Source organism: Cibotium barometz, chromosome 34 (assembly GCF_041138505.1).
Source record: "Cibotium barometz isolate CiBa-2024 chromosome 34, ASM4113850v1, whole genome shotgun sequence".
Lineage (NCBI taxonomy): Eukaryota > Viridiplantae > Streptophyta > Polypodiopsida > Cyatheales > Cibotiaceae > Cibotium > Cibotium barometz.
Window position 1 is genome coordinate 17,884,817 of NC_141079.1, and position 17,810 is coordinate 17,902,626.

The 17,810-nt window shown below is 46.9% G+C and overlaps 1 protein-coding gene across 1 annotated transcript in view; it reads right to left on the bottom strand.

The window, feature by feature from the left end:
• The window catches only part of LOC147618744 (peptidyl-tRNA hydrolase, mitochondrial-like), a 59,822-nt gene extending 42,720 nt beyond the window's left edge, over nucleotides 1–17,102 (bottom strand). The window contains exons 1-3 of the mRNA XM_086773792.1: nucleotides 16,724–17,102; nucleotides 10,454–10,538; nucleotides 10,216–10,283 (exon numbers count right to left, since the gene is read on the bottom strand). Coding sequence (XP_086629918.1) covers nucleotides 10,216–10,283; nucleotides 10,454–10,538; nucleotides 16,724–16,927 — 357 coding nt within the window. The 5' untranslated portion in view covers nucleotides 16,928–17,102. The remainder of the gene's footprint in view (nucleotides 1–10,215; nucleotides 10,284–10,453; nucleotides 10,539–16,723) is intronic.
• Nucleotides 17,103–17,810: the final 708 nt, after the last annotated feature.

Genomic DNA, 17,810 nt, shown 5'->3' on the forward strand with positions numbered 1-17,810 from the left:
ACGAAGATGAGTTTTTACAGAGATCACCTGCTTCGCCTCACAGAGGATGGCTTCATCACTCGTCTGAGATACATGGACACACATTTGTCACATGGCATCAGATGCACTATTGGTTAGATCCGCACTTCCTCTTATCAGCTGAGGATTGAGACAGGTAGATATGGACCACAAAGAGTACTGACAGAGTACCATATATGTCAGCTAGAGCTAGAGACGAAGGAGCACTACATCTGCTGATGCCCCGTGTACTATGAGATTAGAGGGAGGTTTCATTGCCTTTTTCAGAGAGGGGTTTGGCCCCCTTGCCAGAGTGATGGACTATAGTGACCAGCGATGCCTAGGACTTTTTCTACTAGAGATATGCCGGCAAAGAGAGACTCATACGTGTAGGAGTAGCACACGCAGGTCCTGTGCAGAGACAGCTTACGCATTTCTTTGGGAGCACCACTTCACCACAGCAGAGGCAAGGTTAGGATGCAACTGCATCCACATCCAAAGGGGTCACTCTTGAGCGTGCCTCTCAGCTATGTCAGGACAGATGCCCTAGACCTCGGGGTATCCGTAGCAGATCCAGATGGCATGGGAGGATTAGAGAGATCATTGCAAATCACCAACAAATACCCTCCAGGCAGTTCACCCCAAAGGAGCTTGTCTTCATGCTTCACCGACCTATGAGGGATTTCATCCACTGAGGGCCCGTCTATACCCTCACACATTCATGAGCCTCACGCGCCCAGAGATGTCTCTATGTGGACACTTTCATCCCCTCTTAGTAGCTTCCCAGGTTTCCCAATTTCCCATGTTACTCTTGATCTCTAGATCTATAGATCTTTAGATCTTTTCTCACTTTTTTCTGTTACACACCACTAACATTTGTACTTCATCTGACCAAATTATTTGTAACTTTTGGTCTCATAGGTCATTTTGGCCTTTTGAAGACGTTAATACAGATTTCATTTCTCATTGTTGTTCTGTTTATGCTTCCGTTTGTGCATTCTCCAACACGATATCACTCGCTTAGGTTCAGGCTGCTCCATCATTCTGCAATCTGCTCGCCGTCTTCTTCTATTGTGCGGTGCATTTGCTTCCGTTACTTCTCCTGGCTGCAAATCATCATCAAACAGTGGCTGCATTTTATCACCTTGCTGCGTTTTCTGGTCCAGCTAGTCATCTCCTTGTTGTCAGGCCAGCCTTACAGGCTGCATTTTGTCCTACACAGGCAGGTTCTTGCAGTTGTGGCTGCGTTTTCTGCTCCAGCATCAGCTGCTTGGTGAGTTTCTTGCACATGGTGTTGTCAGACAAGTGGCACTACATTTTTCTTCATCCTCCACGAGTCCCTGCCCTTCCGGTAGGAGGTTCCCGGTGATTTCTTGGACTGTTTTGCTGCTGCCCAGCCTCCTCCTCTCTCAGGTTTGAGAGGGGGCTAATTGTTCCTCGTGCCTCGCTTCGTTGGACAGCACTTTAGAGGAGTTTTCTTGGAGTGCTTAGGTTTTTGTACTTTTTTGGGTTCCCTCTTGGGGGAGGCCTCTATATATATATATATATATCAAGGTAAGATGAAGATGTCTCTGAGGAGTTCTAATCGGGCACTTTCTGTAGTTCAAAAGAAAGGTCGGAGTCGCTGCTCCTCTTGTGGGAAGAGAGGACATATGTCCAAGGATTGTTTGTCCAAGAGGAAGGACAAGACCAACGGCAAGTCGTCATCTCAGAAAAAGGGCAAAGACACGATAAACGACAGTGATACAGATTCTTCTAGTAACACATCTAGGGCTCCCAGGGCGCTTCCGGCTCGGGAGAACCAAAATGGTGTACTTCTCTAATATACATGCAGTTCCCCCCATGTGCTTCCAGCCAGAGAAGGCTTGTGGGCGGAAGAGGGGGCTGATTGCAACTCCACTTACTCGTGCATGGGGACCGTGATTCGAAGTTCCAAGTATTAGACATCTGGTAGGACAGGGTTATCTTTTGTGTAGCAGAGATTATGAACTGGATCTGTTCCAAGTTCATTGTTTGAGGCTTTTGGGATGTGATGTGTTTTCTGTCCACTGTTGGGGATTATGGGTGTGGTGTGTCCAACAGCTCATTATCTATTCTTGGAGTTCATTGTACACCTGTGTGGGAATTCGTAGCCAAGCAAAGTTCCTTGCTATTCGTGGTGGCATTTTGTTTCAAGAAAAGAGGTTGGCCTCCAAGGTGATTCGAGTCTGTGTGTGGCTCTCTTAGGGATCGGTACTATGTGTGGCCCTTCTTTAATGGAAACAAAGTTAGGTAATGTCACTACACACGGGCTTCGTATTATCTCTTGCTACTTGGTATTCCATAGATTCTTCCAGCTTCTCCGAAAGTCTCATGCCACTATTATCTATTCTTGATTAAGCTTTGGGGGTGGCATGAGAGGCATGGTTTTAGGTCATCACTCCATCTTTGATTAAAAATTCATGGCGTGTTTGTAGTTATGGTGCAGGTTCTTTTAATCTTGGACTTTGTGCGGATTCAATTGAATATCACTCAAACTAGGGTTCAGGGCTGGCTCTCTTTGCATTAGGCGTTTGGGATGCAAACTAGAAGGTCTTTGGGATCTAAATGGAAGGATTTCTCTCATAAAATCATTGAGTTTTATAATGCCTAATGAGGATCCAACTAGGACCTTCCCTATGGTGGGTAAAACTATGTTGCTTATTGAGGCTCCGCTCCCACTATGAGCTACAGAGTGAGGCCACCCCATTTATTGGGTATTTTATATATTTTTCCCTTGTGTAGCTAGTCGAGCTGTCGGCCTGTTTCATCATGCAATCGGCCAGGTTCACACTCTGCTATATAAGGCAGCTCCTCACTGCTCACTCAACCAATCCACTCCTATGCACATTGTTCAACACCTCTGTTGGCTATTGCCATTGTAAAGCTTGTTGCTATTATAAAAGGCGATCTTGTCCAACTCTCTCCATCTTCTTTGCTCTCTCTCATTGTTGTTCTGTTTATGCTTCCACCTATGCATTCTCCAACATCTTCATGGGTGATACCTTGTTGTACAAAGAAGCCAAGTGCTGCCAAATCCCTCAGGCCAGCATCATGTGTTTGATGTGATTGATCACTTGGGGTGTGCAATTAAGAAAGATAAAAGAACACACACGAGCATTGACACGATCCCACAACTGTACCTGAGCCTCTCGCTCTTTCTTAGTGGTTAGTGAAAGCTCCTCCTCCTCCAACTCTGGCCTTGGAACTCCAACCACAATGAAATCAGCTAAATCATAAGACTCCAAAATAGATGCCATAGTTGGTCCCGTCCAACTGTCGGTCCACCGGGAATGTCGTTAGGGTGCGGATCTTCACAGCCATGTCGAGCAAATTTGCCATCTCGGGGGTTCACAAGGTCTTGTGAAGTGAGGGTGGGTGGGAAAAAAAATGAAGAAGAGGCTGCAGCTATTATACAAGGTGGCTGTCCAGTAATGATGGCCGCCTTCTACCTGCTTCTCCATGTCCTGAACAGCCTAGAAATTCTCCAATCGGCACCTGAAAACAACAAACCCTCAAGCTCTCACTATCTCCAAGCTTCAAGCCACCTGGGGCTCTGATACCATGTTGGAATGGGCAGCGCAAATGAGAGAAACACCTGTGAGAACACAGACGCAGAACGGCAAGAGAGAGAAAGCTGTATAAACTCTACTACATACAAGAGATCAGGTACAGACAAGAGATGACTGCTAACAGTGACTCCATTGTGAGCCCTCAGTCCAGCGACAATTAGGCACAAGCTATGTAGGTCAATCTCTGCTTAGAGGTTAGTCAAGTGTCAGTCCTCTTAACCCACTTGGAGAATTCATCATACAAGTGCCTGTAGTTGTAAGCCATAGCCATATATGTATTAGGCATTGTTAGGATCATTTCATATAGCCTAAGGCCAGCCTCAAGGCAGCCCAATGTCAACTAGCCTTCAAAGGGTATCCAGATTCCAAACCCTTGCCATACAGTCGCCCAAGTTTTACTGAGTCGGTGTAACTATTTGGCCCTCCTAGCTCTATTTCACATAATGAAATCCATGCCCGGACACCAAATAGGTGGAAGAAGACATGGGGACAGGGTCCATAAGGATTGATTAAGAAAAAAGCACCATTCTTGGTCAAAAAGCAAGAAAAAGCAAAAAGTCAAACAAGGTTGACCACAGCCCAGGACACCATTGGAAAGAGGAGACTAAGCCGGACCAAGAAGTTAAAAGCCGCTTTCTCAAAAAGCAGCTCTAGGGCCAAAAAGCAAGGCTGAAGTTGTAAAAGCACAAATCAAGACGTTTGGCTATTATTAATAATATTTAATAAAAAGGCAAAAGCAAAGTAAAAGCATCACTTTTTGTCAATGAGTAAGGCTTCCCCAAGTATAAAAGAAGGATGAGCCTCTCTTGAGCATCAAGTTGAAGAAGAACCTCTTCATTACCTTGCCATCTTCGTTCAAGCGTGCAGATTATCTTCGTTCAAGCGTGCAGATTATCTTCTTCATCATCATCTATGAACCAAATCATGGAGTTTTTCATTGCTACCCGTTGATTTCAGAGCGCCTCCAGCAATTGCAGTGCCGCGGCACCATCTTTACATGTGACTGTACGGATCCGTACAGCTCTACAAACAGAACACTTCAAAAACCCTAAAACTGCTCAAAAAACCCTAAAAATGCTTTTTTGGAGGTTTTAATCGCCCGAAAACCATTAAAACAGGTTTTATATCAGTTTTCTTGCCAGAAAGAGCTTCTCTAGGGTTTTCATCATTGACAAGGCTATAGGAATTGTGGAGATTATTCATGGGATAAACAAGTAGATTTAAAGCTTGGACATGGAACTTGGGCATAGAGCTGGACATGGAACATGAAGCTTGGACATGGAAGCTTGAACTTGAGCATAGACATGAAGAACTTGGACATGAACATAGAACACAGAGCTTAGACATGGAGCTTGGATTTTGGACTCGGATTTGGACTTGGACTTGGACTTGGATTTGGATTCATTGGATTTGGAACCCCATTCCCTTTTCTCTCTCCCCTCTCTCTCTTTATATTTTTATCTCTTGGACACGTGGTTGAGTCTATCACTGCACGCCCCGCTGGGCTTACAGTGGTATCAGAGCAGGATTTCTCTTGAAGATACTTTCTTGGGGTGACAGAGCCATGTTGAGAGCACAGGGAGACCAAGGGCCTAATGAAGGGAACAACTATAAGGCCGATCCAGGACTTCAGGATGGGAACCAGGGTCATCAGAAGAGTATCATGACTTTCAACAAGTCAAAAGATTTCTTAGAGACGAAGTAGTCCTTGCTTGGAGAACCAAAAGGAAACAAGACCAAAGAAAGGCTCAAATGTTTGAAGATTTCATCAATGATCGAGCCACTGAAGCCAAAGGAGTTGAAGCTACTAAAGCCTATCTTTGGGCCAAAGGAGTCACCATTGCGAGAGGATCTAGAGCTACCCGCTCTATCTATCATGGAGGAGACGAGGAAGCTACTCCTAGGCCTACTCTTTCAGATGCAATTTCTTCAGGAGAGGTAAGGAAAAGGAAGGCAAAGGAGCTAGAGAGATTGGAAAATCATCAAATTGACATCATGCCAGGAAGTTCGACAAATGGTTTGCAGTGGTGCTTAGCCCATTGAATGTTTCGACAAATAAAGCCATGGGATCTTTGTGGACCAAATCTAAAACAGAATCCTTTTGAAGCACTGAGATGATGCATAAGGCATAGATACATGTGCCCTGTAAGCATGAGGCATGGCTGGCCCCTCAACATGCATTGATACATTTTCACGAGCACACTGGAAGGCATGAGTGACATGAGAGATACGCGAAATACCTGCACCAACAGAAAATTACAGCCCATGATGCATGTGTTGTGCATGCACATTTTCAGCCGGCAATGGCATTTGACATACATTTTGACCACTGCCATAAACATTGTATCCTTCACGGGCTACACGAGGTATTCCTGCATGGCGTAAAGTCACTAATTGTTCCTCTCCCATAGCATGGAGATTCATCCTCTTAGACATAAGTTCTTGTTCGGGCACCTGTGGGGATTCCAAGACATGTGGAATGGTTGCCTTTTCTGCATAGGCATCCTCGGTGAGAGCCAAGTATGCACGTGCTGCATCCCTTGGTTGCATGTGCAACTCTTGAGCAATCATTGCCATTGCATGATCCATATAAGATTCAGCTTTCTTGGCCTTCAAACGGTCATGTACCAATGGATCCTCCCGGCGGTAGAGATTCAATTCTTCTTGTTGTGCATGGAGAAGAGCCTGCATACGAGTAAGTTCAGCCCTCAAGACTATGGACTCTTCTTCCTGCATCCTCTCTTTGCCACGGGACGGCTGTCCCACATATTCATGTTCCCTATTGTGCACCATATGAGTTTGCTCATCCTGTAAAGCATCGGAAGCATGCATTTCATTGTCCCTGCCTCTTGTGTTAGCATCTCCAACATTCATTGTATGGCTGTCCATAATGTTCTAAGTGTAGAGATAGCTAGTGTTCACGGTGATCGTCTCTCACGATAGAAGTGAAAGAGAACTGTATGCTCTGATACCAATGTAACTTGGTTGAACACAATGCTAATCAATACACTTAAATACACTAAGATTTAATGGACACTTGCTCAAATACAAGAAGTAAATTGCTGAATTGACAAGAGACACACAATGAGCCGGAACGGCCGACCCCTCCCTCAAATAAAGTATATTGATCTTGGGAGAATCAAGTACATAGTGTCATGGGCATTTCTGACCAGATTTCCATACCAATGCATATGAATACAGTATTGCAAACAAGTGGTTGTCGTTGTAGACTTGCAATCCACACTACCCTCTCAAGTGCCCATGTTCCCTACCATCTGCTCTCTATTGTTCCACCAACACATTCTAGCAACAATCTGCAAGAGAGCACGTAGGACAAGAGAACACTACACACGGTATGTGATCTTGTAATCCAGTTCCTCCCTCCTACTACTTGCTTCCATATTTAAGCATTAAAGCTTACCAATTGCAAGTAGAGTCAATGACAACGAAAGTCTTCGCGATGAAAGTCCTTGGAGTGATGAGATCTTTGATTTGTCGCAATTCTTCGCGACAAAAGTCTTCAAGAGGATGAAGGGAACCTTGGGAAAGCTTCCCCTATGGTTCAGCTTGAGAAAGGAGGACTGAAATTAGGGTTTTCAGCAAAAAGACCAAAAATTACAGCAATAAAGAGAGCTGTTTTGTTGAATTTCAGTCATTGGGAGTGTGTAGGAGAGTGATTAGCATCCCGAATCACTCTTGGAAGCTTGAAAATCACCTTAACAAGCTTGGAAATGGAGTTGGGAAGGAGAATGTGCAGAAAATGCAGCCCAACAGCCCTCATGAAGGAGGCGCCAATCTCTAGAGAGAGGAGTGAGGTGGTGAGTTGTCCAGTGTAGGTGGCACGCAGGTGCTTTGTGGAGCAAGCTAGAGTGGACACATGGCTGGTTACTCCCTTTGCGCAAAGGGGATAAGGTCTGGGCGGTGGACACTGGATTATGTCCACCTCGGGACATCAGTGTGTGTTAACACCGGGCTGGTCATAATTTATAAGTGAGTTTTGGTCGCCCAAAACTTAATGAAGTGTGTACACACTCACTTATAAATTAGTGCTAACTCCTAAGGCTAGGTTTATGACCAATACTTACCACCTGTCACATGCCACATAACCATGTCAGCAGACAGTTTCACACGCACGGTTCGCGGGCGGGCGTCCCCTTACCCGGAACTACACATTGGTCAAGCAAGCATGAAAACCGCATGCAATTTCAATTGCAAGCAAGCACATAAAGATGCTATGCAATGCAGCATTGGTATGGACAATCCCCGTTCATGACACTATACCAAAATAGACATGCTCCAGGTCACTACACGAGATACCAGACCCAATGGAACACCAATCCACCAAGCATTTCCGGGCATGTACATGGAGGCTCAAGTCCAACGGAAAGCCAAGTCCACAGTATCACATGAGTGGCATCAATCCCCGGCATATACAACTGCCATGGACACCAGTCCAATGTACATACATGATAAGAAAGCACGGGTGGACCAATTGGGTGGCCAAATGGTGACAAGTCTTGCAGCCATAGGCTGCCTCATCAAAAGGTGGAAACACCTAATTTAGTGCTAATCTATGACTCAACCCCCTAGTGGACTGAATGATCTAAGCCTTGAGCAAGTTTCTCTATGGACTGGCCGACCTGCTGTCAACCAGGTCTAGGACAAATATTCCATTACAATGCTGCAGCTGACAGAGAAATAATACCCCAAAATCTGGCCAACAGCCTCCTGTCCTCTCCACAAGGTACTCCTACCCAAACTGGCAGCACAAGCTCCTAAATCCAATCTTTAATCTTGTTCTTTATCTTGCTGCCCTTCAAAGAAATAGCTCTGGGATTAGCCTGCACATGTCTTGCACATGACAGGAGAAATCCCTAATTCACTTTGGGTAGAAGAAGGGAAAAGATTTGTTTACTCTTTTGGCATGGATTGTTCCACGTCAAACATGTTTGCATACCTGATGTTCAAGGCATGGGAAGGAAGGCTTTTTTGATGTGTTATGACGGTTCATGTGCTTGATATCTATATAAAATGGCGCTGAAAATAATCCCTAGGGATTTTGTGGTAGGACTACCACAGATTAGCTATTACTATATTCACAAGTCAACACTTGGATGGTAAGTATCAATGGTACGGTGCTTGAACGAGGAGCATAGATTGTTCACTTGACAGCATTTACAATGATGCCTCTTTGGTGACGTTTGTTCCACAAATGATTTGGTAACTATTTACATCTTGCTCAGTTTCTCCAAAAATGTTAAAAAGTTCGGCTGGCATTGCCAATTAGTTTTGTTGGTGGTTGCAAACCCAAGTAATAAGAAATATTTTTTGTGGGAATAATCAGTTGATACGTAGCTAAGAGAGTGCTAATGGATTTAGAAGATTTAGCAAACAATATAGAGCTTCTTGGTGGCTCACAACTTGTGGGAAGCAACTAGCCTACAGCACCAGCTGAAGGGGATGAATCAAATGCTCCACAGCAAGCTTGGGCAGGAAAAGGGCATACAGGCTCTTGCTTTCATTGTCATGAGCTATGTGGACAGCGTGGCATGATTATGCACTGCATAATGCCACCACATCGCATCTGAAGCTTGTGGTGGTTTGTGGCAGATTACCTTCTGAAGATGAAGGATTTGAAGGATCAGCTCGTAGCAGTTGGCAAAGTCATTGACTCCGAATCAATGTCTATAAGGCTTCTCGAAAGCTTTGAGAGCTTTGTTACCTCAATCTCAAACTACCCCTCTCACCTTTGAAGAGCTGAGCAGCTTAGTGATTCAGCAGGAGGCACGTCAAAAGCAGTACAAGGAAGGAGATGAGAATGCATTTGTTGCAAAGAAGTGTGGCGATCCATTGGTGACCAAGCAAACGGGCAAGGTCAAAAAAAAAAGCAAAGGGAGAGTCAAGCAGAGGTTCTTTCACAAGAAAAAGGATAAGGTATGCTTCTTTTGCAGTAAGAAAAGTTTTTTGAAAAAAAACCATGACTTTGCATTGTTGGCTGTGCGCAGGTTCTTTGACATGCACAAGCTATCTTGCATGACGGGTAGGTATGTTCGGTGCCTGTTCAGGGACTCTCTTCTATTCCAAGGCTGTGCAAGCAGCATCTCTACAGTTGTCCAGTAGAAGAGGGAATGGACAAGCTGGTGAGCTGCAAGAAAAATAATACTTACAGGGCTGTGAGTGCACCTGCCTTTGAAGGAAAGCATGCAAAGAACTGCTTTGGGCAAAATCCCACGAGTTGTTGAGCATAGCAATCTGACTTTGGTGGATAACCTCTAACGGCTGGGGCTGATAGCTCCCTGGAAAGAGAGCACAAATCTTTGGTTGGACCTCTATGCAGTTTGCACGTCCAGACAGAATGAGCAGCACCCAGCCAGTTTGTAATTCTTTCTACATTTTTACTTTTATCAAGAATGTAAGAACTCCACAAAGGGAAACAATGAGACTCTTGTGTGCATGTTCTAATCCTCTCTACATGCTGTGAATCATTTTCCAATGTAATTTAGATCAATTTTCATGTGAGTGCAGTAAATTTTACTAGAAAAAAACTAGGGCATGTTGCCACCATTTCTAAGGTTGATGGTCCAGCATTATTCAAGAAATAAACATAGGAAAATTATGAACAACTCACCGATTCTCCTATCAGATTAGCATAAGTCTGCGGTTTGGCAAGCACCACAGGCACCCCTCCAATGGTTCCTGCAAAGATAAGGCTTACATGGCAGTCCTCCCACGCATTAAGTACAGTCTTTGTAAACAACTAAGATAAAAACGAATATGGAGTCACAAAGCCCTCCCATGCAATTTAAAAAACCTACTGATTTTTCTCTAGGGAGAAAAGGAAAAAAGACATCATAAGCTTCACCTACCTTCTCCTAAGATAGCCTTATGGCTAATTGTGCTGAGTGCAATACCCTCCGCTCGTGAGAGGGCATCAATCATCTCAAAACCAATCTACAGAAGCCATATCACGAGAATGTAGTAAAAAATAAGAAAAATGTGCACTCTTATGATGTGGAAGAGGGTTTTTTTTTTACAAGCTAATCTTACAGAAGAATGAAAAAGCAAGGGAGGGGATTCCTTTATTTTCTTTCTTTCTTTTAAAAGAAGACGAGCATAGTTAGCTTTTCTGAAAATAGGGCGCAGGGGGAAATTTTTATTAACAAGAAAGAAACATATGCTTTTCCTACAGGAAATGCTGTAAGAAAGTAGAAATAGAGTTTTGAAGCTGCGCGCCCCCCCTCCCTGCTCTTTGTCGCTGCTGGTACCCCCCTGCCCTAGCTCCGCCGCCTGCGCCCCTTCACCCATCTCCCCTTCGCTGCCTGCGCCCCCTGTGTAAAAACATGCCATCTTATCGAGCCCAAAAGGGTATTTTTGTTAGCAGTCATCTCGTGTCTGTACATATTGCTCACTGAGGGCCTTTGTTGTGGGTGTGCCCGCTCAGAGCCTTTCTCATATTTTCCCCATTTTTCCATGTTTTTTTCCAATTTTTTACTGGTCTTGGGGCTGTTTTTTGCCTGGCCAACCAGCATAGGAGGGTGGTTAAATACCACCATGATGTAACTTTTGGTCTCATAGGTCATTATGGCCTTTTGAAGACGTTAATATAACATTTCATTTCATTTCTCTCTCTCTCTCTCTCTCTCTCTCTCTCTCTCTCTCTCTCTCTCTCTCTCTCTCTCTCTCTCTCTCTCTTCTGCTTTTTGTTCTCTACAGCAATTGTCTCATATTTCCGCTGTGCATTCTCGCATGGTATCAAAGCCCCAGGTGGCTTGAAGCTTGGACAATGGAGACAGTGGGAGCTTGAGGGTATGCTAATTTGTGGTGCTGATTGGAGATTGCTTGAGCTATTTGGGACTTGGAGATCGGGTAGAAGGCGGCCATCACCGTTGGATAGCCACCTTGCATATTATTTGCAGCCTCTTCTTCATTTTTTCCCCACCCACCCTCCCTTCACAAGACCTTGTGAACCCTTGAGATGGCTGACTTGCTTGAGATGGCTAAGAAGCACGTGAAGATCCCTACATTTGCTCAGGCGGCACCCAGTTTCCTGCAGTTGGTTTCACAGCCAGGAGCTGAGAGGGGGTGTTAGAAGTCATCTCCTGTCCAGTTTTATACACCAGGGCCTTTGTTGTGGGTGTGCCCGCCCTTATGAGGTGTTTTATCATTTTTCCCCACTCTCCGCATTTTTCCCCTATTTTTTCCATTTTTTCTGTGGCTTGGGAGGCAGCCCTGAGTTGGCAGGAGGATCCATTTGCTGGCCGACTACATCAGGATGTGTGTACAGGTGCTGGCCGACTGTACTTGATGCAGTCGTGGACCCTCAGTGCTGGCCGACTGGCTGCATGGTGCTGGCCGACTGATGATGCAGTTGTGGAGCCTTTTTCAGCAGGCCGACTGCTCATGTGGGGGCATATAAATAGGCCCCCAGCCCCCATACCACTTGTGTATCATACCGGGATCTTCTTGTGTATATCAGAGCAGAGTTACACGCCTACATCTCTCTCTCTCTTGTGCTGTTTTTCTGCATGCGTTTTTTGCTCTTGTGTTCCCAGATCTGGTCATCATCTCCGTTGCGTATTCTGACACAAGATTGTCGGTAGCTGTCCCGCGTGTGGACAACTCGGGGGTCTTATTCAAGCTAGCCTCCTAGGTGGGCCTGCTCCAAGGAGACTCCATCCTTCAGCGAGTGGAGTATTCCAGCCTTCCAGGCCAATGTTTCATTTGCACGTAGATGGGACATCTAGCCAAAGCTTGCCCTTGGCATCACGCCAAGAGACCGCTCCCAATGCCCGCCCCCCCCCCCCCCCCCCCCCGCGGGCGCGTTTCCCATTCAGATCCTCATCGAGGGGGGAGAGAGAGAGAGAGAGGGAGGGAGGTTCTTGTACAGTGGAGCACCAGGTCTCGGCCGTGGAAGACCCAACTGTCAGAGAGTAGCGGACGGTTGGCCCACACTCAGGCCGTCAGCCAACTACCAAGGTTGAACACTGTTGCCGTGCGCGCCAGGCTAATAGAGTACAAGAGAATTCAATTCTATCAGAGAACCGTTTTGAGCATTTATCTTAGCACCATAGTCACCAAAAAACCCGTTTTGGTTTGGCGAAACTTGCAAAACGTTTTGTCACAAAACGTTTCTACAAAACCTTCAAAACATTTTGTTCACTTTTAAAGAGTCTTTTTTTTTTCGTTTTTTCTCCCAAAAAACGCGTGTGATTGTCGACTGCCCCCGATTTCCCGGTGCGCACTTCTGTCACCGCCTCACCTTCGCGCAAGTTTGTTTTAAGTCTCCATGCTGCTGCGCTGAGGCCCTACATTTGCCCACGCTCGAGACCCCAACGCCCCACATCTACACCTTGTGTCCCTTGCTGCCGACTACTGTCCCCTGTGCCCTCTAAGCAATGAGCACTTGCCACTGCTGCCCCCTCTTCTCCTCCTCCTCCTCCTCCCCCTCTTTGCCCTCCTTACCCTAATCTTCTGTTTCCTCTCTCTTCCATCTACTATGTATATATAAATTAAAATTTCATATATATATATATATATATATATATATATATATATATATATATATATATATATATATATATATATATATATATATATATATATATATATATCCAAAACTTGCGGTTTTGTAGGTGACGGACCAAAAGCTTTCGAAAAAAAGCCTTCAAAACTCAAAAACATTTCTGGTGACTATGCTTAGCACCTACTTGTTGGTGACAGGCCTCCTCCAGTCACAGAGCAAGCCCCTCCAATTTGGCGGCTGATTCCCCGTCAAGATTCCTCCCCTAGCTCTCAGTGCCCAGTGAGGCCGGTAGACCCCATTGAGCCCCTAGTGAGCCTCTTCCAACAGCCTTCCTCTCCGATGGATCTCTCCCAGCAACGTCCCTCTCCGGCCTCTCCCACCCACCCCCCCGCCCCCTTCCCCCTCCTCCTCCATCCTTGCCCATGTCTCTATCCCCAGCAATTCCCTCAGCCTTGTCTACCGCGTCAGAGCCCACCCTGCCCCCTCCTTGCGCCTCTCTAGAGCACTCTTGTTGACCCCCAACAACTCCCGACCCGGAGCGGAGGCAACCGGCGAGGTCTTTTCGCCGCTTGATTCACCGTTTCTCTAAGCCGGTTGAGCTGACCATAGCCGCTTCCCCGATGAGGACTCTCCCGCCAGAGTCCCCATGTGGGCCTCCCAGGATCTTGGGACAGCCTGCGGATTATAGTTTCTTTCGATATCTTTCGGTGAAAGGGGCAAATATGTTTGAGGAGACAGTAGCCCCTATTCGGATATGTGGGGTTTTTCACCATTCCAGACCCTCTACGCTAGAGAATGGCACGATGATCTTCTCTTTCCCTTTGAGTGCAACCCCGAGGACGGAGTGGGACTGAGAGTCGGTGGTTGCCACCATCTAGGGACAAGCAGTTGAGCTCTCCCATCATCTTCACGATCTTCGCATCACCGACGTACTCACCCATCCATGGCCATTGGCCATTGGCTAGGATGGAGCTTGGAGGTTCAGCCCATAGAGACCAGGACAGAAAGATGGTGACCTCCAACCTGGAGGTGCTGCTTTTTGTCTTCATGCATATTTCAATCGTAGTACCTCTCCCCCCTTCTTACAGGTACCTCCATTGTGATCAATGGAGCTCAGAGTATGCATACTCTCGTGCTCGGACGGAGTGGCGTCACATGGAGGACAGGATCCACGACCACTTGTGGCACCTTTGTTCCAGGAGGACAGATTGTGATTACTCCCTGTCTAAACTCTCGCCCTAGACTCTTCGAGTGGAGGGCAGTTCCGCAATTCCGCCTCACACAGAGATTGATATGCACATAGTCTCATGGAACATTCAAGGTTTAGGGGGCCTCAATGCTTTCAGAGACGAGGTGTCCGCGAAGGAAAGCTCCAAAGAGCTATATTTGGGCGTGCTATGCCTTCTCTCGGGCTTATATTGGCCAAGTACAGCGGTTGATCCGGAACTTCTTATGGGCCAACAATGATAAGAGGCCTGCCAGGGCCAAGGTGGCATGGAGGGTGATCATTCAACCATGACGTAGAGGGGGGCTAGACCTCATTGACCCAGCTATTCAAAGTTGTTCCCTGCTGAGCAAGCTAATCATTCGAGGACTCCTTCTCAGTGGTGAGCCTTGGAAGAACTTCCTCTTGGCCCGAATTTCAACCTACACCCCGAGTCTTGGGGGCCCTTGGCCGCAGAGTACCAGATGGATCTTCACAGAGATTCAGACCCGCGGTTTTAGTCCACTTTTTGAGAACAAATTTGCAGCCAGTTTACTTCGAGCTTGGGATCGCCTCAGGCCAGCCCGTAGACAAATTGCTCCAGTAGCCTCAGAGGAGCTGCTTAGGCAACCTTTGGTATGGAACCCCCTGATTCGTTTACCCAGTGGCCACATGTTGGGAGACCGGCCTCATGTATCATGGGGAGGGTTGAGCACAGGAGCTGCCACGTTCCTTGGAGACTGGATCCCACATAGACAGTTACCCCCGGAGTTGCGGGAGAGAGACCTGACAAGGATCCGGGGTAGAGACATGCTCAGCATTGACATCGACTCAGCTATCCCGCAGGAGTGGCTGACTCCTATCCCAGACCTGACTCCCCTAGTATGGCTCGACGTGTTTACCAGACATGATATTCTTGTGATTGTCCATGGAGCGGATGAGGAAAGTGGTCTGCACCTTTTCTATTGGATCCCATGGCAGATTAGAGAAATCTGAGCTTCCCTTAGAGGATTTCAGTGACTGCCCCTTATAGAGGGTGAGGGTGATTGGATTTCAGGCACAGGAGTGGCACGTAGACCCAGCACCGGCCAAGGTGGCCAAGGAGAGATTCTGGCAACTATGGATATGGGAGTGATGACCTCTCACGCGCCTTCAATGGGACCTGGGAGAGTGGACTTGGCATGAACCTGCTAATCAGGAGGAGACTCTTGATGTCCCTTTCTTTGCATATATAGCACGGCTAGGCCGCAAGATCCAGATGCCACAAATTGATGGCACCCCGGCAACAGCAACTCACTGGTAAGTCACAGGGCCTCTCACAACGTTTCTCTCAGATTTTTGGAAGAGGCTCTAGGACAATTTTCGGCCTAGAAAGATCACCCTCTTTCTTTGGCTACTGGCACACAGGAGTTTGGCGGTCGACAATTGGTTGGCAATTGGAGGTCGGCCAACTGCTTCCCCGAGGAGTGGCCACCCCTAGGAGTCTCAGTGACATTGTCTTTGGGATTGCCCAAAGGCACAGCAAGTTTGGCGGCGGATTCTCCGCATCTTCACTATGGATAGGGCCTCAACCCAGATCATTACATGGGACACCGTCGCTTGGGCCACAGAGGCTGAGGTGGTTAGGGCTTACGAGGAGGAAGAGGGAGGGCTAGCCCTTTAGGTCTCTCACCACCGCATTTCGGCAATACCAATCTCAACCCCACCTGCTGATCACTGGCAACCAGGCTCTTTCAAGAGATGGGAGATTTACAGTAGCATTGCAACCTGGCATGTTTGGCGAGCTAGATGCAGTGAAGCCATTGAGGGTACCCATACTCTAACAACTGAGTCCATCAAGAGCATTTGGCTCAATATCATACATACACTCCACAGCCAGTGGGGAAAGTTGCAGGGTGGATCTGACCGCATGCAGAAGCAGCGGGAAGCTTTCTTGAGGATCTGGCAGGCTAGGCCCTTTTCTCACGAATAGAGGTGGTGACCCCACTTGGCATTTCAGATCACCTATGTGGGCAAATTGCCTCCCCCCCCCCTCCCCCCCGCAAAAAAAGGCGAGTTTGTATATAGCCCTTCGTGGCTGATTTAAGCACTTCGAAGCTGTTTTTTCAGTAACTAATAGAAGGATCTTTTCCCGGGAAAAAAAAAACAGAAAGTAGAAATAGATGAAGGCCGAATATCTTCTTGTAGACACATGGTGTGGGAAAGACCGCCTATATTTAAGCATGAACATTGTTCATGTGCCAAAAGTAGGCATTGAAAAAATGTGGGAGAGGCAGATAGGGGAGAGAATCAATACGGAGAAATATGGCGTGGAAGACAAGGGAAACATATAGGGAATTTTTCAAAGAAAGCAAAGTAATGAGGAGGGTTGTGGGTTTTCTTCATAAAAAAAAATGTGGGGAGACTTACGTTGTGGCGCGTGCCTTGGAACTTGTGGCCGACGTTGCCCATGCCCACGAAAAGCCAAGGAGCCTGATGTTGTTGTTGCTGCTGCTCATCATCATGTGGAGGGTGCAGAGGAGGTTCTGCACCCGCGCAGAAGAAGAAGGCATGGACACGCCAGCTATGATGGCAAGAGAGGCGCCAGAGCATTGGCGGGGCTTGGCGTAGCATACCAGACGTCGCGATAGCCCTGGAGAACAGTCCGGGGAGCACTTCATGAGGTTAAGCAGGCTACCGGCCACCCTGGAAGTAGAGCCTGCAGGGCCGTACCACCACGCTGGCCATACAAAAATCGACCATAAATGATGAGGTGGCAACCAACTCAGCATTATTGGGAGGCTGAAGCGGTTCAACAGTCAATGCTGAAATTTGAAACGGCATTGAAGAAGTATGGAATGGCCAACAAGAGGCCATTTTTCAGCCGGTGGCAACGGGCAGGCTCAAAAAGGGCCGTACCACCACGGGCATGAAAACCGACGGAGGAGAAATGGTCGTACAACTCTTTTTCGGTCCCTACTAGCAGGCTTGGCCTTTGGCCCTCACACAACCTTTGTGGCGATACTACTTGCAATTTTTCACTCGAAGCACAAAAGCGTGATCGTAAGAGTGGTCTTTTCGTGTTTCGTCACTCATGATACGAGTTGACACCAGGCCCCAACTCGAAAGGTCAGGTCAGCGATTCATTGAATAGATAAGGATAATGAGGTGGTAGCCAACTCAGCATTACTAATGGAGGCTCCAGACGGACAATGTGAAGCACTGAAGGGTACAAGAGTCAGTGCTGAAATTTGAAACGACATTGAAGGGAGTACAGAATGGCAAGCAAGAGGCCATTTTTCAGTAGGTGGTGAGACTGGTGGCTGGCTAGAAAATGGCTGACTAACAGCCATTCCGAGCCATCATGCATCGCGGCCACCCACGTTAGCAGCTGGAATGGCTTGTCACCAAAATTTGACACATTAGCTAGTGGAATAAGCTCATGTTGTGACACCTCAACACCCATAATATCATCCAGTGACTCATCCACCATCGGCAACTTGCTGAACATAGATCG